This window comes from Callospermophilus lateralis, unplaced genomic scaffold, assembly GCF_048772815.1.
Source record: "Callospermophilus lateralis isolate mCalLat2 unplaced genomic scaffold, mCalLat2.hap1 Scaffold_314, whole genome shotgun sequence".
Lineage (NCBI taxonomy): Eukaryota > Metazoa > Chordata > Mammalia > Rodentia > Sciuridae > Callospermophilus > Callospermophilus lateralis.
In genome coordinates this window covers 1,437,683-1,459,888 of record NW_027513751.1, presented here as the reverse complement: position 1 = coordinate 1,459,888, position 22,206 = coordinate 1,437,683, and the positions used below count along the sequence as shown (strand labels likewise).

At 35.5% G+C, this 22,206-nt stretch overlaps 1 protein-coding gene and 1 pseudogene across 1 annotated transcript; one reads left to right on the top strand and one right to left on the bottom strand.

Annotated features, from left to right (window-relative positions):
• Nucleotides 1–11,689: 11,689 nt before the first annotated feature.
• LOC143387790 (apelin receptor early endogenous ligand pseudogene) lies at nt 11,690–11,850 on the top strand (annotated as a pseudogene).
• Nucleotides 11,851–13,606: 1,756 nt separating this feature from the next.
• On the bottom strand, nt 13,607–21,257 carry LOC143387208 (asparaginyl-tRNA synthetase-like). Its single transcript, XM_077108269.1, has 4 exons — nt 21,117–21,257; nt 17,681–17,790; nt 14,764–14,884; nt 13,607–13,618 (listed from the first exon to the last, which is right to left on the bottom strand). Exons 1-4 carry the CDS (start codon nt 21,255–21,257, stop codon nt 13,607–13,609), a joined length of 384 nt encoding a protein of 127 aa, XP_076964384.1.
• Between the last annotated feature and the right edge of the window lie 949 nt (nt 21,258–22,206).

Below are 22,206 nucleotides of genomic sequence, written 5' to 3'. Positions count from 1 at the left end.
CCCTTAAAGGAGTTTGAAATTGACTGGATCAGTTTGAGATAAAGTTTCATGCTCTAGGACACTGTTAAAACATTGGAGCAATCACACTACATGTGGTCAGGGGAAGAAACAGCCAAAGGAAACCCTATCCAAAGAAGTGCCATCTCTGGGTGATTGTGGGCACACCAAGCCTGTGCCTGAGGGCAACATTACAGCCTTTACACTGCTGAGGGTTGAGGAGACTTGTATGTTCAATACATAAAAATATTCCTGTGACTCAATCAACAACAAAAAGACAAAGGACCCAATTTAAAAAATGCGCAAAGTACTTGGATATTTCTCCAAAGAAGATATATAAATGGTCAATGTGAAAAGATGCTCAACACCCTTAGTCATTAGGCAAATGCAAATCAAAACCACAGTGGGATACCACTTTGCATTCATTAGGATGACTATAAACCAAAGACATAAAAGATAACAAGCATAAGCAATGATACAACGAAATTAGAACCCTCATATGCTGCTGGTGGGAATGTAAAATGGTATAGCCTCCTTGGAAAATAGTTTGGAAATTTTTCAAAATGTTGAACACAGTTACCATATTACCCCTAAATTTCTTCCAAAACAAACGAGATAATGTTTATCTCCATCCATAGAATCTTTTCATAAATGTTCTCAGCAGTATTACTCTCGTAACAGGTAAAATGTAGTACACCACAAATGTCCATTAACTGATAAATGGATTAAAAAAATAGTACATCCCCACAATGAAATGCCAGTTTGATATAGAAAGGAATGAAGAAAGGAAACACAAACAACATGGATGAACCTCAAAAACTGTGTTAAATCAGAGATGTCAGATACAAAAGACCATATGTCATATGAATCCATTTATATGAGATGTTCCAGAAGAGGCAAATCTATAGAAAGTAGCATTGTGGTCAGAGCTGGGAGTAAGAATGAGGAGAGACTGCTAATAAATACATTGGTTTATTTCGGAATGATGAAAATGCCTTCAAGTTAAAAAGTGGTGAATGGCTGCACCACTTTCTGGATATACTAAAAACCAGGGAGTGGTATAGATATAAGTGGGTAAATGTTATAGTATGTAAAACATGTCTCAAAACATTTTTTTTCCTTAAACAACAACAACCAACCAACCAACCAACAACAACAACAACAAAAACCCCAAACTGCTCCATAACCTCATTCTTAAAACTAGCCACCTTTATTTTCTATAATTTGCCAATATGAACCTTCAAATCTGTTCACTCAGAGTCTAATAAAACCCCTTCAGCTCAACTTAACTTTCCAATTCTTCTCACATTGTTCCCCTTACTGGGAATACCTTCCCTAAGATATAGTTAAATCACATGTTCATTTTGAAGATTTTCCTGACCAACTCAATCCTCCCTGACAATATTTTGCTATAGATTTCATATCATTTATAATTGGTAACACTGTAACCTCAAATATATGTAGTCTCCCCTATTCCTCATCAACTTCTTTTTTTTTTTTTTTGAGGCAGGGTGGTACTGGGGATTGAACCCAGGACACTCAACCACTGAACTATGTCCCCAGCTCTTTTTGAGACAGGGACTTCTTGCTAAATTTTCCAGACTGGCCTTGAACCTGCCTCAGCCTTCCAAATAGCTGGTATTACAACTGTGCACCACCACACCTGGTAGAGAAGCAAGAATTCAAGAATTTAAATACAAAAGTTCCACTTCTTCAGACCTACTTCCTAAAAAGTGGTTGCCAACATTCATACCCCTATGCCTCTACTAGTAGCCAGGAGGAAATTAAGAATGAATCTTGTAAGGACACAGGTGTGTAAGGTGTATGAGGTGAGAATAAGAAAAAATACTGCTTACAAAGGCAGAGCAAAAGGTGAGTCTTGGTATCTGAACTTCTGAAAGCAACAAAGATGGCAGGCCATACATAACACAAAAGTCACAGATGCTGAAATCTGATCTAGACCCTGACTATAGTAGGATCAATGAATTCAAGAGCATGTCTTTCTAGTAATCTAATCCCATTATGTAAAATTCCTCTCTCTGGCCCTGAAATGATATGAACTTCATTTTTCATTTATTTAGCTTCAGAAATATATTTTTCTCTCTTTCTATTCATATTTATGCAGTAACTTTCCTTTGGTTGTTTAGCAACCAAAATACACAAACTGTAATCACTCAGATCTACTTAGATTTTCCTGGTAGTATAGAAATTATCTCCCAATTTATCATTATTTAAGTTTGTTTAATTTGGGTCTCTTTTAAAATTCCCTTATTATTTGTAGAAACTCCTTGAAATTATACTTTTGCTTCTCTGTTTTTTAATATTCCATAGTTTAGATGAAAGGATCATGAAATGCATTTAAGGTTAAGTAATTTTTCTTCACTTCAATATTCACAAAGAGAAAATAAACACCTAGAAAATAATGTTTTTTACAATACACTATTATTTTGTCATTTGCTAACTTCTTTGAACTCATATATAGATGCTAACACTTCCACTTTAAACATTCAACAGGTTTTTTAATTCTGCTTTTTCCAGAAGGTTAACTGCCATCCAGATTTCTTCAAGTAGGAAGAAAGACAACATTTGATTACTATTCCTAATAATAATGACTTCAATACGTCAGAACAACTGTTTCCAATGAAAACTTTGTTCAAAAATATAAAGAGAAAGCATGGTTATCAAGAGCCGGAAAGCCCTAACACTGAGAAAGCAGTTATATACACATCTTGTCAGCTAATAAAATCAACTGAATGTTTAAAGAACCACCTTGATATTTACTAGAGTTAAAAAATTCAGCAAATAAAAAACATACAAAAAGCACAACTCATCAATTTAGTTCTCTTTGTCCATCAGTATGTGACTAGCTAATGACTTTTTCAGCTGTAAAACTAATAAATGAAAGGCTTTCAACTGACTAAGAAAAGTTGGAAATTTTTTTTTCCTGCAAGAAGGGCAGGCTGACAGTACCTGACACATAGTAGGAAATCCAAAAATGGTTGTTAAACAAAGAATTAAACTAAAAACCTTAATGGGGTATACACACAAATCATTTCTTATGGAAATGTAATTTTTAAAAAAGAATCTGAAAAAGAAAATGATATTTGTATGTATACTTTTCTATTTTATTTATCTTTTTAAATACTTTTTTTAGTTGTAAGTGGACACAATACCTTCATTTTATTTATTTATATGTGGTGCTGAGGATGGAACCTGGTGCCTCATATATGCTAGGTGAGCATTCTACTGCTGAGCCACAACTCCAGCCCTTTTATCCATCTTTAAAAACATGATTTATGTTCAAGCATCAACTGATGGTTGAATTTGCAGAATATCTTATAATCCTTATTAATCTCTAAATTTCTCTAATTAACCATTTCAGTGGTTTAAGGAAAGCAAGTAGAGTACTAAATTAAAAATTCACTCCTTTTAGTCACAGTATTAGTAATATGGCTAGTGGGATAGGGAGTCAGAGCAGTTGTAATAAATATTAAGAATTCTACAATCAATTTCAGATGCTACCTATGGTCTTCTTATTGAATTTAAAACAGGGTTAGGGATATAGCTCAGTTGGTAGAGTGCTTGCCTTGAATGCAAAATCCCCAGCACTACAAAAATAAATAAATAAATAAATAAGTAAACAAACAAATAAATAAATAAATTGAAACAAACCCTCAGGAGAAAAATATCAAACAACAATATTTTTCCAAGATGGGAAACAGAACTCACCTCAACTTGGAAAAGCTCTCCAGCCCCCTCACAGTCATTGGATGTAATTATTGGAGTATGAATGTGCACAAAACCACTGTTCTGGAAGGAGAACAGACTTAGAAATTAAGTTCTCCAATATCTTTATTTCAAAGATAAGAAAGCTGAGTACGTGAGAGATTTAGTAAATTGCCAAAAGCCACATAAATAGTCAGTGGCTAAGCCAGGGTTGTAACCCCGTGCTCAGGCTCTGTATTGCTATTCCCTCATTTTCTACTTCTCTAAGTTAGTGGTGTTGGTTCAACAAACACACATGTACATGCATGCATGTGCGTGTGCGCGCGCACACACACACACACACACACACACACACACACACACTCACACACACTCAATCAAGGTTAATGCATAGCAATGCTGCCCGTATTATTCAGGGAATACAAAGCATTCAATATGAAGTTCAGTTATGTGGGAATAAAACCTCAACGGTGATAAACCATCCAAAAGAAAAATTAAGGCTAATAGGGACTAAAGAAATGCACAGCAAGAGAGGCAGAAATGACTAGTGGGAAGTCTCTGTCATTCGATCCATGGCACAATGCACTGCATGTAGCACAGACAGTGTACTTCCTTGGCCTGAAGAGTATTCTGAGCAGCATCAAGTCCATCCATCACCAAGGCGCCCAACGGCAGTTCTTCCCATCAAAACTGAGACTATTTCCATTAGTAAACCACAAAAGCTGTTGCTAGTAGGACTGAAATAACCCATCAACTTCAAGGCTACACTTCTTTCATTGTGACTATGTATGAAGGCAAAGGTTATAGTCAGTATAGATGTAGAAGGTAGCTAAAAATAAATTTGTAATACAAAGCCAGAATAGCATGTGTTTAACCAAAATTCTAGCCTTGAAATCAATACAATACACTCACATCTATGCTAGATTCTGCCTATCACCAGTAGAATATAACAACTCCAGGCATTGTCAGGGATCTCCCAAATATGAACTTTTATAATTATATTAAGCCAATGACTTATGATATAGGCTGATTAAATAGTCAAGCTATAAATTAAGCCCCAGAAAGTATTCAAATATGTACTTAACCTGAGAGCAATGTGCCTAGAAGTGCTGCACAGAGCACATTATAGAGAACCATGGAAATACAATCAATAACATTACTTCATAAAATTTTTATCTCCTAGTAGCCAAGAATTATGAACATGAATCATTTATTCCACATGAATGTAAGCAACTATGAGCATGAGTGAAGTAAACAAAGAAAGGAAGTGAAAAATTCAAAGGAAATGAGGGTGGGGAAGGGGAGGTAGAGCGAGAGGAGAAAATTTAATGGCTGAATGTAATTATCAAAGTTAGAACTGGTCAAATGCCACCAGGAACAGCACTGTAAACCTGAGGTCAATAATTATGGGATTCAAAACAAAAGTCACACAGGAGTAGGAACCATTTTTAATACTTAACGTCAAACCTTTACAAAATGGGTCACTATAGCTTTTTAAGCTTTAATGCTGCTAGCAAAGCTTATCAAAGTCTCTAACATTACCAAAGAGCTATGCATGAGAATACAAAGGAAGAACAATAAAGCAGTGTACACAAAGTCCAAAAAAGAGAAAGTGGGAGGAAAAACAGATAAAATGAAAGTCAAGAGCAAGGAAAGGAGGAATGTTGTCAGTATCTGCTCCAGAGAGGCTACCAGTATTAGGTACTTATACCACTCCAGAGCAAAGAGGTTTCTAAATAGAGGTATGAAGGCCAGAAAAGGAGCCAAAAGTGGAAGTAAATGCTTTACCCAATTGTTAGACTCCACCTGCCACCTCCAGATTGAAACAATTTGATACACATTCTAGAAACAGGTATTTTAGAAGGTTCTGAGTATCCAAAAACTACAAAATTCATATACTAAGGCCCATACACATCACTCAGAAAACTAGTGGATATTTTCCCTTTACACTTAACTGAAATAAATATCATTATTTAATCACCATCAACAGAAATGTGACAGTAATTGCTAGACACTAGCATGCCACTGGCAACAAAAATCAACAGCAAGAGGAGTCCAAAAAAACCCATTAAAAAAAAAACATAAAAACCAGTCACAGGCACTCCAAAACACAGGCCATCCAACACAGGGGTTTAAAACCACTCCACTCCATGGCAGGCTCTGAAGGACTGCCATCCAGAGGAGACAAGCCCTGAAAGGGACAGCAGTCTTTTACTGCTTCATTTGAAAAAGATAAGCAAGCATGCAATCCATTCTAGGAACACTTAGAAAAAAATGGGCCCAAAGAGAAAAACTTCAGTTATTTGAAAAATTTGGCTCTTCTAAATGACTCATTTTGAGGATCATAGACAGCCAAGTTTTAGCACATGGCATGTGTGTCAATTTTATGAGCAAACCAAGTTAAATACAAAATATTTTCAATACTAAAACAAAAGATAACTCTAGATTTTCAAAACATCCTAACTTAAAGTACCTCTCAAGTTTCTATTTCTTCCTACATTTCTCAATTTTTATTGATAAATTTGAAATGTATGAAAATTTTATATTTTAAAGCTTAATATCTTTTAGGGAATTTAAAGTAGAAGAAACTGCACCAAATAGATGATATGTAATTATTATTTTATATGTCCTAGAGCACTACAAGTGACTACTTTAAACAAGTCAATTCTAAATGTCTCACATACAAGTGGATAACATAGAATGACACATCAGGATTATATTTTTCAGGGCATAACAATTAAAAAATGCATTTATAGCACTCAAAAAGTATTTACCTTTATAACTATCACCAATAGTGTTAAAATTCAAATTATTTTCAATCACTTTTCTTACTTTACATTTTCTAGTTTATTCTCTTATTTATTTATATCTATTAAGGCTACAAGTAATAAAGAAATGTACGAAGGAGGTGAAGTCTAACTTGTTAATGGATTGCCAATACTACCACCTTGTGGCCAAAAAAATCCATAAAATTGTTTCAGTATTAAAGCAGGTCCACTTTATCAACTGTTGAAATCTTTATCAACTGTTGAAACACTATATTTTTAGATCTGAACAGATTTTATGTTTGTGTGGTTCAAGCACTACTGAAAAGCCATATAGAAGTTGCATAAGAAAGTCTGAGAGCATATGTAAACAGACCCTTTCAAATTACAATGGGATAACATTGTATAATGTGATTTATTTTTCTTTAAGTAGGTGCCTTAAAGGCATGGTGTTCTTTGTCAGTTTCAACAGAAATTAACTCTGATGGAGCTTCTTATTCTTAACTTTTATGTATTTGTTTTTGGTACTAGGAATTGAACTCAGGGGCACTTAGCCACTGAGCCACATCCCCAGCCCTATTTTATATTTTATTAAGAGACAGGGTCTCTCTGAGTTGCTTAACGCCTTGCCCTTGCTGACTCTTGATCCTCCCATCTCAGCCTCCCCAACTGCTGGGATTACAGGCATGTGCCACTGTGCCAGCTTTATTTCTTGATTTTGAGATAGAGTCTCATTAAATTGCTAGGGCCTCGTTAAATTGCTGAGGCTGACTTCAAACTTAAGGCTTACCACTGTGCCCAGCTGATGGAGCTTTTTAAAGAGCATGAACTCTCTTGGTGAGCTACAGATGTACTGGGACTGCATGAATTTGGATATAGCCCAGGGGAAGCTTACATTGGTAAGCAACCAGGGGAAATTAGTTGAATCTAAAGAAGGAGCAAGGGCCAAGTTCCAAAACCACATGAAATAACACGGAGTATTCTCTGTGATATCATCCTGGCCTTTTGGTGCCTTCCCACTGACATGAGAGGAGGGGCCCTTCAACTCAACAATTTGTAGACCACATTCCCCTTTGGCTTTCCCAGGTGGAGGAAAATGGTTAAAATGCAGAGATGAGACAAAATGTCTTCATTCATTACAGCAACCCACTAGAGTAACACCAATAACCCTAAAATTAATGCTTAATATTCACATAATACATATCTATGATCTATGATCAAGATGGAGAAACAGGAATTGAATTCACTTTCCCACTTGAAACAATCATAAAGCAAAAAAAACAATAAAAATAAAAAGCAACCCAGATGAAACAATGATTTTCACGATACTGGATATAAGACAATAAAAGATACTGATCTGGGGTTGGGGTTGTGGCTCAGTGGTAGAGCGCTTGCCTAGCACATTCGAGGCCCTGGGTTCTATCCTCAGCACCACATAAAAATAAATAAACAAAATAAAGGTATTGTGTACAACTAAAAAAATAAATATTACAAAAAAAAAGATACTGATCTCTGAGGGATGGGAAGCGAATGTTGAGCCCTACCAGTCAGCCAGCTTATGATACTGAGCTCTTTCAGGTCACAGCATAGGGAGACAGTGATAAGGTAAAGCCCAGAAGACTGCCTAATTTGAGGAGAGACAGTTGAGACCAATGTGGCTGAAGTTCATGGGACATAGTATCAAAGAAGAGAGAACTGGACAGAGAACTCCAGAGATCTGCAGAGGGTCACCCAGGAGTATTAGGTAGAGAACTGATGAGTGCCTACATGGAGGAAACTATCCAAAACTGGGGAAGGAACTGAAAAAATTAGAGGGAACAGCACACGGTGTTTACATGCTGGCTGGATGTTCTCACAAGCCAGATTAGAAAAACTCAGTTCATAAGGCACTAGGTATAGTACTTCATAGCAGGAAATACTTAGTACTAGACTAAACACTGTTCCAAACCTGCTAAACAAAAACCAGAAGCAGACCCAAAAGGATCAACAGTTTTCAACTAACAACTGCATACCAGAACAAAGCTCAAGAAGCTTTATAAATATTCAGCACCCGAAGTAAAATTCATTATGTCTGGCATTAATCAGCAGATATGCAAAAAGACAGGAAAATATAAGCCATGAAACTAATCCATCCATCAATCAAAACTAACCCATAGTTGACATGTTAAAATTAAAAGGACATAAAAACGGTTTTCAAATTAAAACTGTATTCCATATGCTCAAAAAGTTAAGTAGACACAAAAGGAATAATAATAATAAAAAAGCCCAAAGTGAATTCTAAATATGAAATGTAGGGGCTGGGGTTGTGGCTCAGCGGTAGAGCGCTGGCCTCGCACATGTGAGACCCTGGGTTCGATCCTCAGCACCACAAAAAAATAAATAAGTGAAATAAAGATATTGTGTCCAATTACAATTAAAAAATAAATATTTAAAAATAAATAAATAAAAATAAATATGAAATGTATAATGTTTCAGAGGAAAAAATACACTGGATAGGAAAAAAGATTAGTAAGCATAAAGAAAAACCAATAGAAACCATCAAAAAGGGAGGGAAAACATCCAAAAGAAATAAACACAGAAAAAAAGGATTTTTTTTTTGAGAGAGAGAGAGAGAATTTTAATATTTATTTTTTTTTTAGTTTTCAGTGGACATAACATCTTTGTTTGTATGTGGTGCTGAGGATCAAACCCGGGCCACATGCATGCCAGGTGAGCGCGCTACCGCTTGAGCCACATCCCCAGCCCCATGGAAAAAAGGATTTTAAAAAAAGAAAAGTACATCAGTGGGCTATGGATAGCATCAATGCACTAATATATGGATAATTTCAGTTCCCAAAAGAGGAAAGTAACAGAAAAATATTTGTACCAATACTGCTAAAAAAACATAAACAAAAACAAAACCAAAAACTTCATGATAAACTTAGGATCAAGGAAATTCAATAAACCCTAAATGAAAAACAAAGAAAACTGCATCAAGGCACATCACAAATTGATTAAAAACAAAAAACAAAACAGTTGTTATGGTTTAGATATGAGGTGTTCGCCAAAAACTCACATGTGAGACAATGCAAGAAAGTTTAGATTGGGCTATGAAAGGCTTAACTAAATTAGTGCATTACCCATTTAAGTGGATTAATGGGGTAATAACTATAGGCAGGTAGGGTGGTGGCTGGAGAAGACAGGTCACTGGTCACATATACAGCTTTGGGGTATATATTTTCTCTGACGAGTAAAGCTCTCTTCGCTTCCTGATTGTCCTGTTTTGAACTGCCTTCTTCTGCCACACGCTCTACCATGATGTTCTGCCTCACCTCTGGCAAAGAGCAATGGAGTTGGCCATCTATGGACCAAGATCTGTGAAACTGTGAACCCCAAGTAAACTTTTCCTCCTCTAAAATTTTTCTTGTAAGGTCTTTTAGTCACAGTAGCAAAAAAAGCTGACTAAAACATAAATGATAAAGAAAAAATCTTAAAGTCAGCCAAAGAAAAAAAGACAAGGTGTGCATAGAGAATTAAAGATAAGTATGACATCAGATTTCTCATTGGAAGTAATGCAAATGAGAAGACAGTATCATGGCAACCTTGAAGTACTTAAAGAAAAAAACCTGTCAATGTAGAATTCTGTATCCAGAAAAAGTATCATTTAAAAATGAAGATAAAATAAAGATGTTACAGACACATAAACTTTCAAGGTCATGGATATGCTCATCATCTCAGTTGTGGTGAAGATTTCATAGGTTCATAATTTATCAGATTATATACTTTAAATATTTACAGTATTTATTCCTTAATAAGCTCTTAAACTACATATGTACACCTGTGACATTTGATCCTGAAACAAATAAATAAAGGTACTTGGGACAAACAACAGAACTTTCAGGAAAATGTTCCAGTGTTACAATTATCCAACCTCTTCACAAGACAGAATACCTGGAAGTAAGGTATCTTACCTTAAAAAAGGAATGAATAGCAGCTGTGGCTTCACTGCGAACCCTCAATATAGAACCCAGAGTGTTAGTCCTACACCTAAGGTGAGGATATTGTCTCATGTACTCCAGAGGATGCCTCTCTTTATATTTGGTAGGGAATGCCTGCCAATAAATAAGGAAAAAATTAGAAGCTAAAAAAACAAACAAAAATACCTGTTTTATAAAACCAGTTTCCAGAGCATTTTCTAAATAGTAGCGCTTCAGAGAAAATAAGATGCTTTCCTCCTTTATTTCTTAATATAACAGATTTATATAGCCCACATAATTTTTACCAGGTAGAAGAATGGTGGAATGGATTCAGAGAGATGTGGGTTTAAAGCCAATTTTAGTATTTATTAGCTAAATTAATTAATATCACTGAGGCTTATCTATTATTTACCAAGTTTCTATCCACTAGCTGTCTGTGACTTTTTACAAATAGAGAGGTTAAGCATATAATTATGCAAAACAATTCACTGTTTGACACACAGGAGTTAAGAATATTGTAGATATTAAAGATTACGTTTTCTACCATTGTACACACACAGCTGGGGTTCAATGTTAAAATCACACAAATGTCTTGAAAACCCACAATCATATCAGCTAGTGCCAATTTATTACTGTTTATCAACATGTCACTGGGTGTAAGAACATGAGGAACAGTCAATAGCTATCTTTCATTTAGCAGAGTACTAAAAATCTACAAAAAAAGTTTAAAGGAACTTAAGGCTCCAACCTGAAATATTTCTCCATGTCCACACTTATATTACAAGATTAAAAAGTCATATCCTTTTAGACAGAAACCAAAGACTCAAAAGAAAGATAATACAAAAGCTGAATAAGAGCTACACATGCACGCTGCTTTAGTCTCGTCTTTTTAGGTCTGGTGCACACACTGATTTTTATAGTACGCAGAAACAAGTACCATGCTTGCCAAGAAGAAAATGTAGCCACAAGAATATAACTGGAATTGTTGGGGGTTCAGAATCCCTAAAGCCTAAATACTTTAAATGACACTGAACTGAAGAAGGGAAGGAGGAGGGAGCCTCTGACCACAGCACAGTGTATCGTAACTGTGTCTGCTGTGATCATTAACCTTTCTGGAAAATGCAGCTGGCAGTTCTCTGAGGTTTGTCATTAGAATGTGAGGACAGAAACACAGATTGCAGAGACTATTTACAGATTGCTTTGTTTACTTTAAGAGCAACTGCTCCACTTGCGTGTGGCAGGAAAATGAGATTTCAACAAATTATTTTGTGTTTTTAATTTTTATGATGAGTCTCCTTATCAACAGACAGACACCAGCTAATTTGGCCCTGAGAAGAAAACTGCATATATACAACTGCCTTTAGAGGAGATGTATGCCTCTCCATTCATGAATTCCCTTCCCCTGAGATATAGACTTCTACAGCTGATTTCACTGTGTCTACCAGAAGAAGAGTAGTGAAAGACAGATTTCAACTGCTCCAAAGAGCTGTGTCTATAGGGGGATTGCTTAGGCTTCATCATACAAAAAAGAATTGTCTGAAAGTATGGGGATGATATTTTAGTTCACAAAACTGCCTTCTTGCTGGTTGTAATTAGAGGAAAAACAACGTATTCAAAAGTGATTCCGGTCTGAAGCACAATTATTTGCTTGCATAACAAAAATCTCTCATCTTTTTTTCTATACATTATTATTATTATATTGATGAAAAAGAAAACCATCTTTTTAAGTCTTAGAACTCTCTAAAAGTAAAAACTGCAATAATTAAAAATTTTTTTTTTCATATTCCTATGAGTCTCTGAAAGTATTAGTGTCGTATATGTTTGAGTGATTCTTAAAAAACATAAATGCTAAATCTAAAATCAACTGCATTGTCTTGGTTTTCAGAATAGGAAGAAAATTATTGATTCATTAATTATTTATATTGAGAGAATAAGAAAAAAGCTTAGTTGTTACCAATCTATGACAGATTTTAGTGTTTATAAATGTCTGATTTTTATTTTATGAATAATCTCCATTTGAAGTCCTAGAGGAAAGCATAAAGTACTAATTGTAGTCCATGTTATTTTAAAATGTTCATTTCTCAATTTTTTTCCCCATAATGCAATTGTAAGAACCCAAAGTTTGTTTCCTTGGAGGTTGTTTCATATCCTTGATTATTTTGTATAGATAGTTCCTTAAAAACACTGGTTTAGTTTACATAAAAAATACAGTTATGCAAGTGAAACCCTAACATGGAAATATCTGTATCTAATAGGTGAGTGTTCATCATTCTGATAAGCTTTGCTTAACCTGTGATAGTGAGATTTGCAAACAACAAATCAGAAATTTAGAAATATGATTACCTCAAAAGGAAACTATCCTATCTAGATCTGAATTGTAATGATAACTAGGTGTTCCCAAGTGGTTAAATATGTTATTAATCTTTATTTATTGAAAGAAATTTAGCTTAGTGACATAAAATTTTAAGTTATTTCCAGGTAAAGAGTTTACAAAATCATACCCTGCCTAAAAGTTTTACTTTGTAAACATTATAGACTGAGAGAAGCCATTAAATCATTAAACTTTATTTTGCTAAAATAAAAGTTTGGTATTCATATGCAAAAAATTTGACATAGAAAAATCTGACAATATCATGGAGTTTCTTTGCCTATAAAAGTTTATTTAAAAGTGTCTTTGGGATAGAAAGTACTTAATAAGGTTCTGAAATTAAATTTATACATAAACAAAATGTCTTATCTCATTATTTAAACTAGATACTAATGGAGAACTCCTAAATAATTTTCTGGATGAATTATAATTCCTTTCCACAAATGCATCTGACTAGAAACATAAACTATTGTCAATTTTATTTATGTTTAAAATAAACTCATTTGTATACCATGCATAAAAATACTTTTACAATTCAGAAACATCTTATTCAATAAAGCCTATATTTTTTCAAGTATAAACTCTCATATGCAAAGAAAAACAGCTAAGAAATGGCCTTAGTAATGTAATTAATGGCTATAGATTTCTGGTTCTAATAATTACTTAATAAAACAGTTGGTGACTTGAAAAAAAGAAAAAAAAAAAAAAACAAGGCAAGGAGAAGGTAACAACAGCAACAGAAGCCAAGGGAGAATAATTCAAGAACAATAAAACACATAGTAAATTTTAAATAATCATAGATCCTTCTAAGAAAGCAAAAGCAAAAATATTTACCTTTTCTATTCCTCTCGATTTCTAAATTATTTCACAATTTTTCAATTGTAATTTCTTGGAAAATAATTCAGAAGGACATTTTAAAAGAAAATTAGTGCATTTTCTTTCTTACTTCCTTACATTTAATTTTTCCTATTATTCTAAAATACCAAAATAAATTTAAATGATGCAATTTTCTTAAAATTTCTCATTTTTTGCATATTGAACATTTGAAGGTAATTATGGCAAAGACAGGAGGAGTCAAGTAGCTAGAATATAAATTTCAGATGTGCCACCAATTTTACCAGGGTGGGCCTTATTTTCTCCATCTTTGTAAATTTAAAGAACTGGATTGATGACTTTTTATTTTATTCCCTCTAACCTCTTTACCAGGCTTATATATATAAAGCACTAACACAGTCTTCAAAAACAAGTATAAACATGCATTAATATAGAATTTCTTGTCTGTTAAGCACTACAACATTCCAGGTCAGCACTATCAGTAGAACTTTCTGTGAAAAATGGGAATGTTCTCTACTTATGCTGTCCAATACGGTAGACAATAGTAACATTTGAACATTTCCTCCCCTTTTCCATCCCTCCTGCCTCCTTTTCAATCTCGGTCTTCTACTCCACCTAGAGAGGTCTTTCCATCTTCTAAGGTCATCTTCAATTTCTTTCTTCAGTGTTCTATAGTTTTCATTGTAGAGATCTTCCATCTCCTTGGTTAGATCAATTCCCAAGTATTTTATCTTTTAAGGTCATTGTGAATGAAATGGTTTTTCCGATTTCTTTCTCAGCAAATTCACTGTTTCCTTTTAAAATGCCACTGAAGAACTGGACTTCTTATCCCTGGTATGGGCTATATCCAGCATTGTAGATGACTAGACATGCTTATAAAAGCTGTGAGGTTCAACTGTGACAGGCACTAAAGATGCACAGATTAATGCTCAGCTCTCAAAAGACTAAGTCATCTTTGTAATACTTTTACTACTATCTCTACAGGATCTATGCCCTGTTTCAATTATCAGGGAAGCATAACTGAAAAATGTTCTAAGTACCATCTTTCCAATAATCCCACTTAAAACAGATTGTTATTATTTTAAATTAAGCCTAAATAGCCTGAACAAAAGCATACCTTGGCATCACAATTTCCAATAACTTCAATTTTTTCTGCCTTCAGTTCCACATTTTGCCTTTTGGAAGGGCTTTGTACCAGCTGCCCGAGGACTTCTACAGAACTCCCAAAAGTCAATTCTCTATAATAACAAAGAAATCAAGATATTATTATATATAACTTTTCTTTTAATAAAAATCTTGCTATTAAGTATAACTTTTGTCTTAATATAAATCTTGCTATTAGAACATTAATGATAGAGTACTTACCTTCAAGTGAGTTAAAGAATCTTCAAAGTTTATGGATGCTCTGTGGTATACCCAAATCTTAAAAATGAATTCCATACATTTTTAAATGGGAATAAAGAAATTGAGGATTTACATATAGCTATTTAGAATTAAGAAGTTATATAATTATCTGTATCAAATGTAAGTTGGTCAAAATGCTTTTTAACATATTGTAGATTACATGTAAGGTCTGATGAAATCCAAATCAGATCTGTAATTCTGTTGATAATTCCCTGGTTTTGAGAACACACTATAGCAACATGTTATCCTTGGGAAAGCCAGGTAAGAATTACATGAGACTATTTCTAAGACAATTAAAAGTACATGTACTTTTTCTACAATGTATTTTTTAAAATTAATCAAGTTATTTACTTTAATTTACCCAGCTGACGGTCTTGAGCACACAGACCACCTTCAGGGTAGTAAGTCTATGTTCTAGTGCAAGTTTATCCACAAATTTATTGTATGACTCTTAGAGAAAGTGATGAACACTCATTTGTTTTAAGAATTATCTATTAAGAAGGAGAGTGAACTAAGTGATTATGTATCTATTCCAGTTCTAACATTTCATAATTACAATAAATATGATAAATGCTCTGGTATGGCTCTGCATTGTGGATGACTGGGCATGCTTATAAAGCTGTGATAAACTGTATTAAAAATAAATTAAAACCTTAATAAACTGTATTAAAATATAATACAATAAATACAATAAACTGTATCAAACTAAATTTATCAGGAAATTCCCCAGTTTTGTTTGCTGGCTATATTTAATATTTTAAAATTTATTTTTTAAAATCTTCCCCTTGCTCATCTATTATCCATCCTTGACTGGTGCTTTCCACACACAGAGAGACCAAATTCCCTGTGGTACATTTATATATGCACATATGTGATTTTGTTAAATCATTCTGCATTTCCTCCCCTTTCCCATCCCTCCTTCCTCCTTCTCAATCTCGGTCTTCTACTCCACCTAGAGAGGTCTTTCCATCTTCTAAGGTCATCTTTAATTTCTTTCTTCAGTGTTCTATAGTTTTCATTGTAGAGATTTTCCATCTCCTTGGTTAGATCAATTCCCAAGTATTTTATCTTTTAAGGTCATTGTGAATGAAATGGTTTTTCCGATTTCTTTCTCAGCAAAATCACTGTTTCCTTTTAAAATGTATTCATATATAATTTATATAACTAAGATTGTCCACCATTACATCAAGGAGAGAAAACCTGATAAATCTTTCACCAAACCTGAAAGTGTTTTAAGACGCTCTGACTTCACATATGCACTAATTGATATGATGAATTTTCTCCTGGGGGCCACTGAGAATATCTCAAAAAGGTGGGTAGTCATCCTCCAGAATCTCTAAAATTTAGATACTATTAGACATACCCATTTAATTGCCATATTGATATATGTTATCAAAAAAATTACAAACTTTTCACATCAGAACAATTTTATTGTCTCAGACCCATGAGCCTATTCAATATGTGGAATTAATCCTAACCATGTTTGGAATACCAAAGCACTCTTATTTTAACAAATTAGTATAATATTCTATTCTTCATAACTTATACCCTAACATGAAAATGGTGTTAGTTTTGTTGGGCACCATGACACATGCCTGTAATCCAAGCTATTGGGGAAGCCGATGCAGGAACAGTACAAATTCAAGGCCAGCCAAGGCAACTTAACTAGACCTCGCCTCAAAATAAAAATAAATATATAAAAAGGGTTTGGAATAGCCAGGTGCAGTGGTACATGCCTATAATCCCAGTGACTCAGGAGGCTAAGGCAGGAGGATCACAAGTTCAAGGCCAGTCTTAGAAACTTCGTGAGACCCTCAGCAACTCACTGTCTCACAATAAAAAATAAAAAGGACTGGGGATGTAGCTCAGTGGTAAAGCTCCCCTGGGTCCAATCCCTAGTATCAAAAAAATAAATAAATAAAATAAAATAAAAAATAAAGAAAGGTCAGGGATTCAGCTCAGTGGTAGTGGGCCCCAGTACTAGGAGGAAAAAAAATTGTGTTAGTTTTAACATCTGACAACAAAATCATATAAATTTCTTCAATTTATCCAACAAATAATAATTGGTAACTTTGTCAGCACTGTGTCAGAAGCTGAGAACACAAAAGCAAATGAAATACCATTCATAATTTCAAGGAGTTCTTAGTCAAAGAAGCAATCCAATAATAATTCAGTTGATTACCATCTGATAAATACATTTCAGGACAGAGCTGGGCACAGAATGTATGGGACCAAAGAGGAGAGTCACCTACCACAGTCAAGGGGTGGGAACATATGATGATGGCTAAACTGGATTGGAAAGACAGGGAAGAAGAGGTTTATTAGGCAGAGTGGCAACAAGACTAGAAGCCTGAATGTAAAAAGGAGCAGAACAGCTTAGAGGAGCTGCAAGAAGAGAAGGAAAACAGATGGAAAGTAGAGGCAGGGGATACAGGCATGTGAAGATGTTAGAGAAAGAGAAGCCTGAGCTAAGGATACTGACTCCAAGTATTTGGACTTTCTTCAAAGCTATTTTTCATAGATGTGTTTAGGAAGATAGGTCAAAGGGGCAATGTGAATATTGGATTAGAGAAGCAGGGAACAGTAGAGAAGAAGAAAAAAATCAAAGGACTCAAAACTTAACAACTTACCTATTGTCAAAGTTTGAATCGGCAACAACCTGAAGGCTTTCCAAAGACGACCCATCATTTACATGTAGGAACAAGACTTCCTTCTGGGATCGGACTGATCGAACCCATCCCTAAAGAAGAGAAAGATTTCTATATGTGAGCTTAAAATACTTAAAACATTCTATATTTTCTTTATACATACAAAGAAAGCTAAATGAAAGAAAAAAAAATCAATCTTGCCTTAACATTATCAGCTGCGTAAAATGAACTGCTTTCAGTTTACCAATATGTACAAATAATTTTAAATGGTTTTTCTTATAGGGAGATACACCCTTTGCCATTCTACCTTTTGTTCTGTTTTGTTAATGAAGCTCATCATTTTCAACTTTTGCCAAATATTCATCAAGTTGATGTATGTAATTTATATAACCAATCTCTTCAATATTGGCTTTTCTAATGACAATGACAAATATCAAGGTTTACATCTTGGTGCCTTTTCCCTTTTATCAAATTCCCAGATTATGTAATATAGACTAGAAATATCTTTATAGGATTTTTATTCTTTCACAAAGTACCAAACAAACAAACAAAAAAACTCCCCCAAATGTCTCATTATAAACACATATTAAGTAATATACAAACATTCAAAGACAGTCTTAATTTAAATGACAGGTACATCAGAGTATGAGAGATGCTTTTAAGTAGGCCAGTAACATTAAAACAGCTCTCAGATATGCCAAAATTAAATTTAACTACTATAGGAGTTAGGAGGGAATAACTAGTTTTCTAGTAGACACCAAACAATTGTGAAGTGTCCCACAAATGTAAAGTAAATGAATACAGGTTGACATTCATGCTTAGAAAAAGCAAGAGCTGATTCTAACCAGAAAAACTATTGACCATTCTCTGTTGTAGCCATAACCTACAGATGCTTTTATTAAAGCTCTCTATCACTTACTTGCATATCCATAATGCTTTAAGGGAAAGAAAACTGTTTACTTATTTTGAAGTGATTGCCAAGTACACAGCTGAAATTCTGCAAATGTTTTACTACCGCCATATAGTGTCTCATTCCTTCACATAATAGCTCTAAGTATTGTCATACCCATTTTACAAGCAAGAAAACTGAGACTCAGAGAAAGTAACTTGTTGAAGATTGCTGGTAAGGGTTAGACTTGAACCCAAGTCTATTTGATTAGAAAGCCCTTGATCTTTGTGAGGGCTCCATAGAATGAAGTATAAATTGTCACCGCCTCATGCACAAGGTACTTCACCTCATCACACTTTCCCAAAGGCACCTGCATTTTGGGCATGCTCAATCAGCAGTACTTTCCAAAGCACTGCTCTCTTCTTTTTTACTCGTTAGTAAAATTCAACATTCACTAAGCACTTTTTAATGTGCAAAGTTCTTTATAAATATTATGCTATTTAATTATCGCAAGAAGTAAATGACATGGTTATATTTATCTTTTTAAAATTTATTTTTAGTCGTAGATGGACATAATGCCTTTATTTACTTATTTTTATGTCGTGTTGAGGATTGAGCCCAGTGCCTCACTGTGCTGGGCAGGCACTCTACCACTGAGCTACAACCCCAGCCCTATAATTATCTTTTTTTTGGAAATGAAGAAACATTTAGAGAAGTTAAAACACAAGTTCAGCTGGGATTCAAATACAAGTTATACTTCAAGTTTATGTTCTTATCAATGAACTTTTCTGGAATGCTATTTCTACCCCATTCCCAGTTCCTCTGTTTGGGGGACACATCCTTGTACAATTTCCACTCCATCCTAGATTATTCTATCTGGGGAATACATCCTTCAGGACATAGTTCAAATGTCACTCCATATAAGAAGTCTTCCTTACCTACTCATAGGAGGAATTCTATCTCTGTTTTCTCATAGCTTCTTATGTTGATCATTAATAATAATCACACTGCTGAAGACTAGGTCTGTCCAGCAGAAACATAATGTGAGCTACATTAGTGATTTTCAAGTTTTTAGGGGCCACATTAAAAGTAAAAAAAAAAACAAAAACAGATGAAGTTAATAATTTATTTTATTAACCAATTATGTCCAAAATACTATCAACATGAAATCAATATTTAAATATATTGAAGCTAAACATGGTGGCACATGTCTGTCTATAATCCCTGCTACTCAAGAGGCTGATGCAGGAGGATCACAAGTTCAAGGCCAACCTGGGCAAATTAATTTTTTAAAAACGGTTGGTGTATCAGTGGTAGAGTGCCTGCATAGCTTGTGTGAAGCCCTGAATTGAATTCCCAGTACTGCAAACAAATAAATAAAAAACACAAACCCCACAGATGTACATACATAGATAGACACACATGCACACATGTGTGTTTAGAGAGAGAAAAATAGAGATTTTTGCAATCTTTTTTGTTCTTCAAAATTATTATGTATTTTAAACTTACAACATATCTCAATTCAGGCTCATCACATTTCAAGTGCTCAAAGCCACAAGTGGTTGATATCTACCATATTAGATGGTAAGCACTAAATTCTGTTCTTTCCATCTTTGATTTCTCTTTTGACCAGCACACAAAAGGTGTCATTTATACATTCTAAATCAACTGATAAATGCAATTTTTTGAATTGGATCATGGAAAGAATATGAAACCCAATAAATGTATGGAGGAGCAGATCATAATAACAGCAAGGATATATGATGATATCAAAACCACTGTTATCAATGCGTTTTAGTAATCTAATGAAAAGTAATCAACTACCTTGCTTAAACTGCTCTTTTAAGAAGTGAAGGAAATAATAGTGGCTAACATTTATTGACTGTGGGCTACTCTTTATAGTCCCATAAAGTAGGGACTATTATCTGTTTTCATAAAAAGAAACTTAAGCTTTAAGCGCTTAACATGCTCATAATTAAGTTACTTAGTGGGAGAGCTTTAAACTTACACACCTTCACCCCAGGGCTCTTTCTAACTGCTACATTCCTTCTCCTAATTTATTAAACATAAATTACACGCAGGCTCAATTTTAGGCACTAAGGTGGCTAAAAGCTGAATCAAAGCCCCGATTTATTAGAACGAATATTTACTGCCAGTCACGTCAACATCAAGTCAGGTAAGACAAAGTTTCTCCCCTCAAGGGGCCAGGGCAAGGCAACCACTATATGCCCGCGGATATCAGGAGATGTAAAAAGAGAAAGGGGCCTTGTTCGCTTACACTTTCCTGAATGAATAACAAGTTTACAGGTATCTTGAAAACCAAGTTCACAGTCATTACAGCAGTTTTGCAAAAAGTAACGGCAGGTATCCAAGGAAATGGAGAAATAGGAACTCGCGCTATACCTATACTTTCTAACTTTTCTTTGCTGGTCGTTCTGTCTGACCCAACAACACAAAGTAACGCTAGGAGTGGATGTGCCACATAAGTCCCTAAAGAAAGAAAAAAAAAATCCCTTTCCCCACACCCACCTGAACTTTAACGCGCTCCCCACTCGCGTTCTGGGACCCGAGAGCGTCCCGTACGCTCAGTCTGGCGAAAGGCCTATGCCTGGGGCAGGGAGCAGTGGAGCAGGAGCGCAGGGCTCGAAGCAGACACCGGGCCCGGAGCATCTCGCGGCTGCCCCAGGTCACCACGGGACCAGCCCCGGCCACAGCGGGTTCGGATCCTGCCGGCAACGGCCCTCCTTCTCAGCTGTTCCCCTATACACGGTCGCAGCCCTGTCCTCAGGCGCTGCAGCCCCCAGCTCTACAAAACGACCGTCTCTGTTCCCCACTTCCAGGCACACTCAGCAAGTGCCAAAACCAAACCGCGCGCCTGGGCGGACCACGCGACCCACTGCCGCGCACTACTAGCAAAAGTACACCCCTCCGCTGCAATCTACGCTTCTACTGGCCCTACGTTACCACGTCAACGTCGCCTGTGTCATCACGTTAAGAAGACTAAAACGGAGCATGCGTACTTGTGTGCTCGACTAAGGAGGCGGGGCGGAGGTGAGGGCGGGGTCAGGAGCCAAGATGGGGCGGAGCTAAGGCAGAACCTGCTGTAGGCGTTTTCACAGACTGGGCAAGGGAGTGCAGCTGGGGTGAAGTCTCAGAGTCTCTTTCCTAAAGCTTTCAGGGAAAACTGAGAACACTTGAAAGGCAAGGAGTGACTGATGCAGAGGGAAAGCATCCAGAAGACTTAATTGATGAGAGTAGTGACCCAAGAGTGTCAGTCGTTCCTGAGTTGTGAACTCAGAAGAAAATCAGACACTGTCCCTGATCAAATCACAGCTGGGTGGTATCAGACATCCAAATAGATAATTACGAAAAAGGGTGATCAGGTGCCAAGGGAACCCAAGCTGGATATCAGAAATGGCTTTCTGAAGAAGGTAGTCCTATGAAAGGAAGTAACTAAGAGGAACTAAAGAGACCTTGAATACAGGAGTCAGAGGAGACATGAGGGGGTAACGATGATGGAGAGAGAATGGAGAAATAACAAGCGTTGCCTGCCAGAATCTTGAGTCTCTCCTTTTTCCAACACAGTTATCTGCATCTGTTTCATCGGAAAACAATGACC

Excerpts from the sequence above, each read along its gene's own strand:
- LOC143387208 (XM_077108269.1), bottom strand. The coding sequence starts at position 21,257 with ATGCTCCGGGCCCGGTGTCTGCTTCGAGCCCTGCGCTCCTGCTCCACT. Across the intron at positions 17,791-21,116 it reads GGGAGCGCGTTAAAGTTCAG|GGATGGGTTCGATCAGTCCG; the intron begins GTGGGTGTGGGG and ends TCTCTTCTTTAG. Across the intron at positions 14,885-17,680 it reads GATTCAAACTTTGACAATAG|AGAATTGACTTTTGGGAGTT; the intron begins GTAAGTTGTTAA and ends TTGTTATTATAG.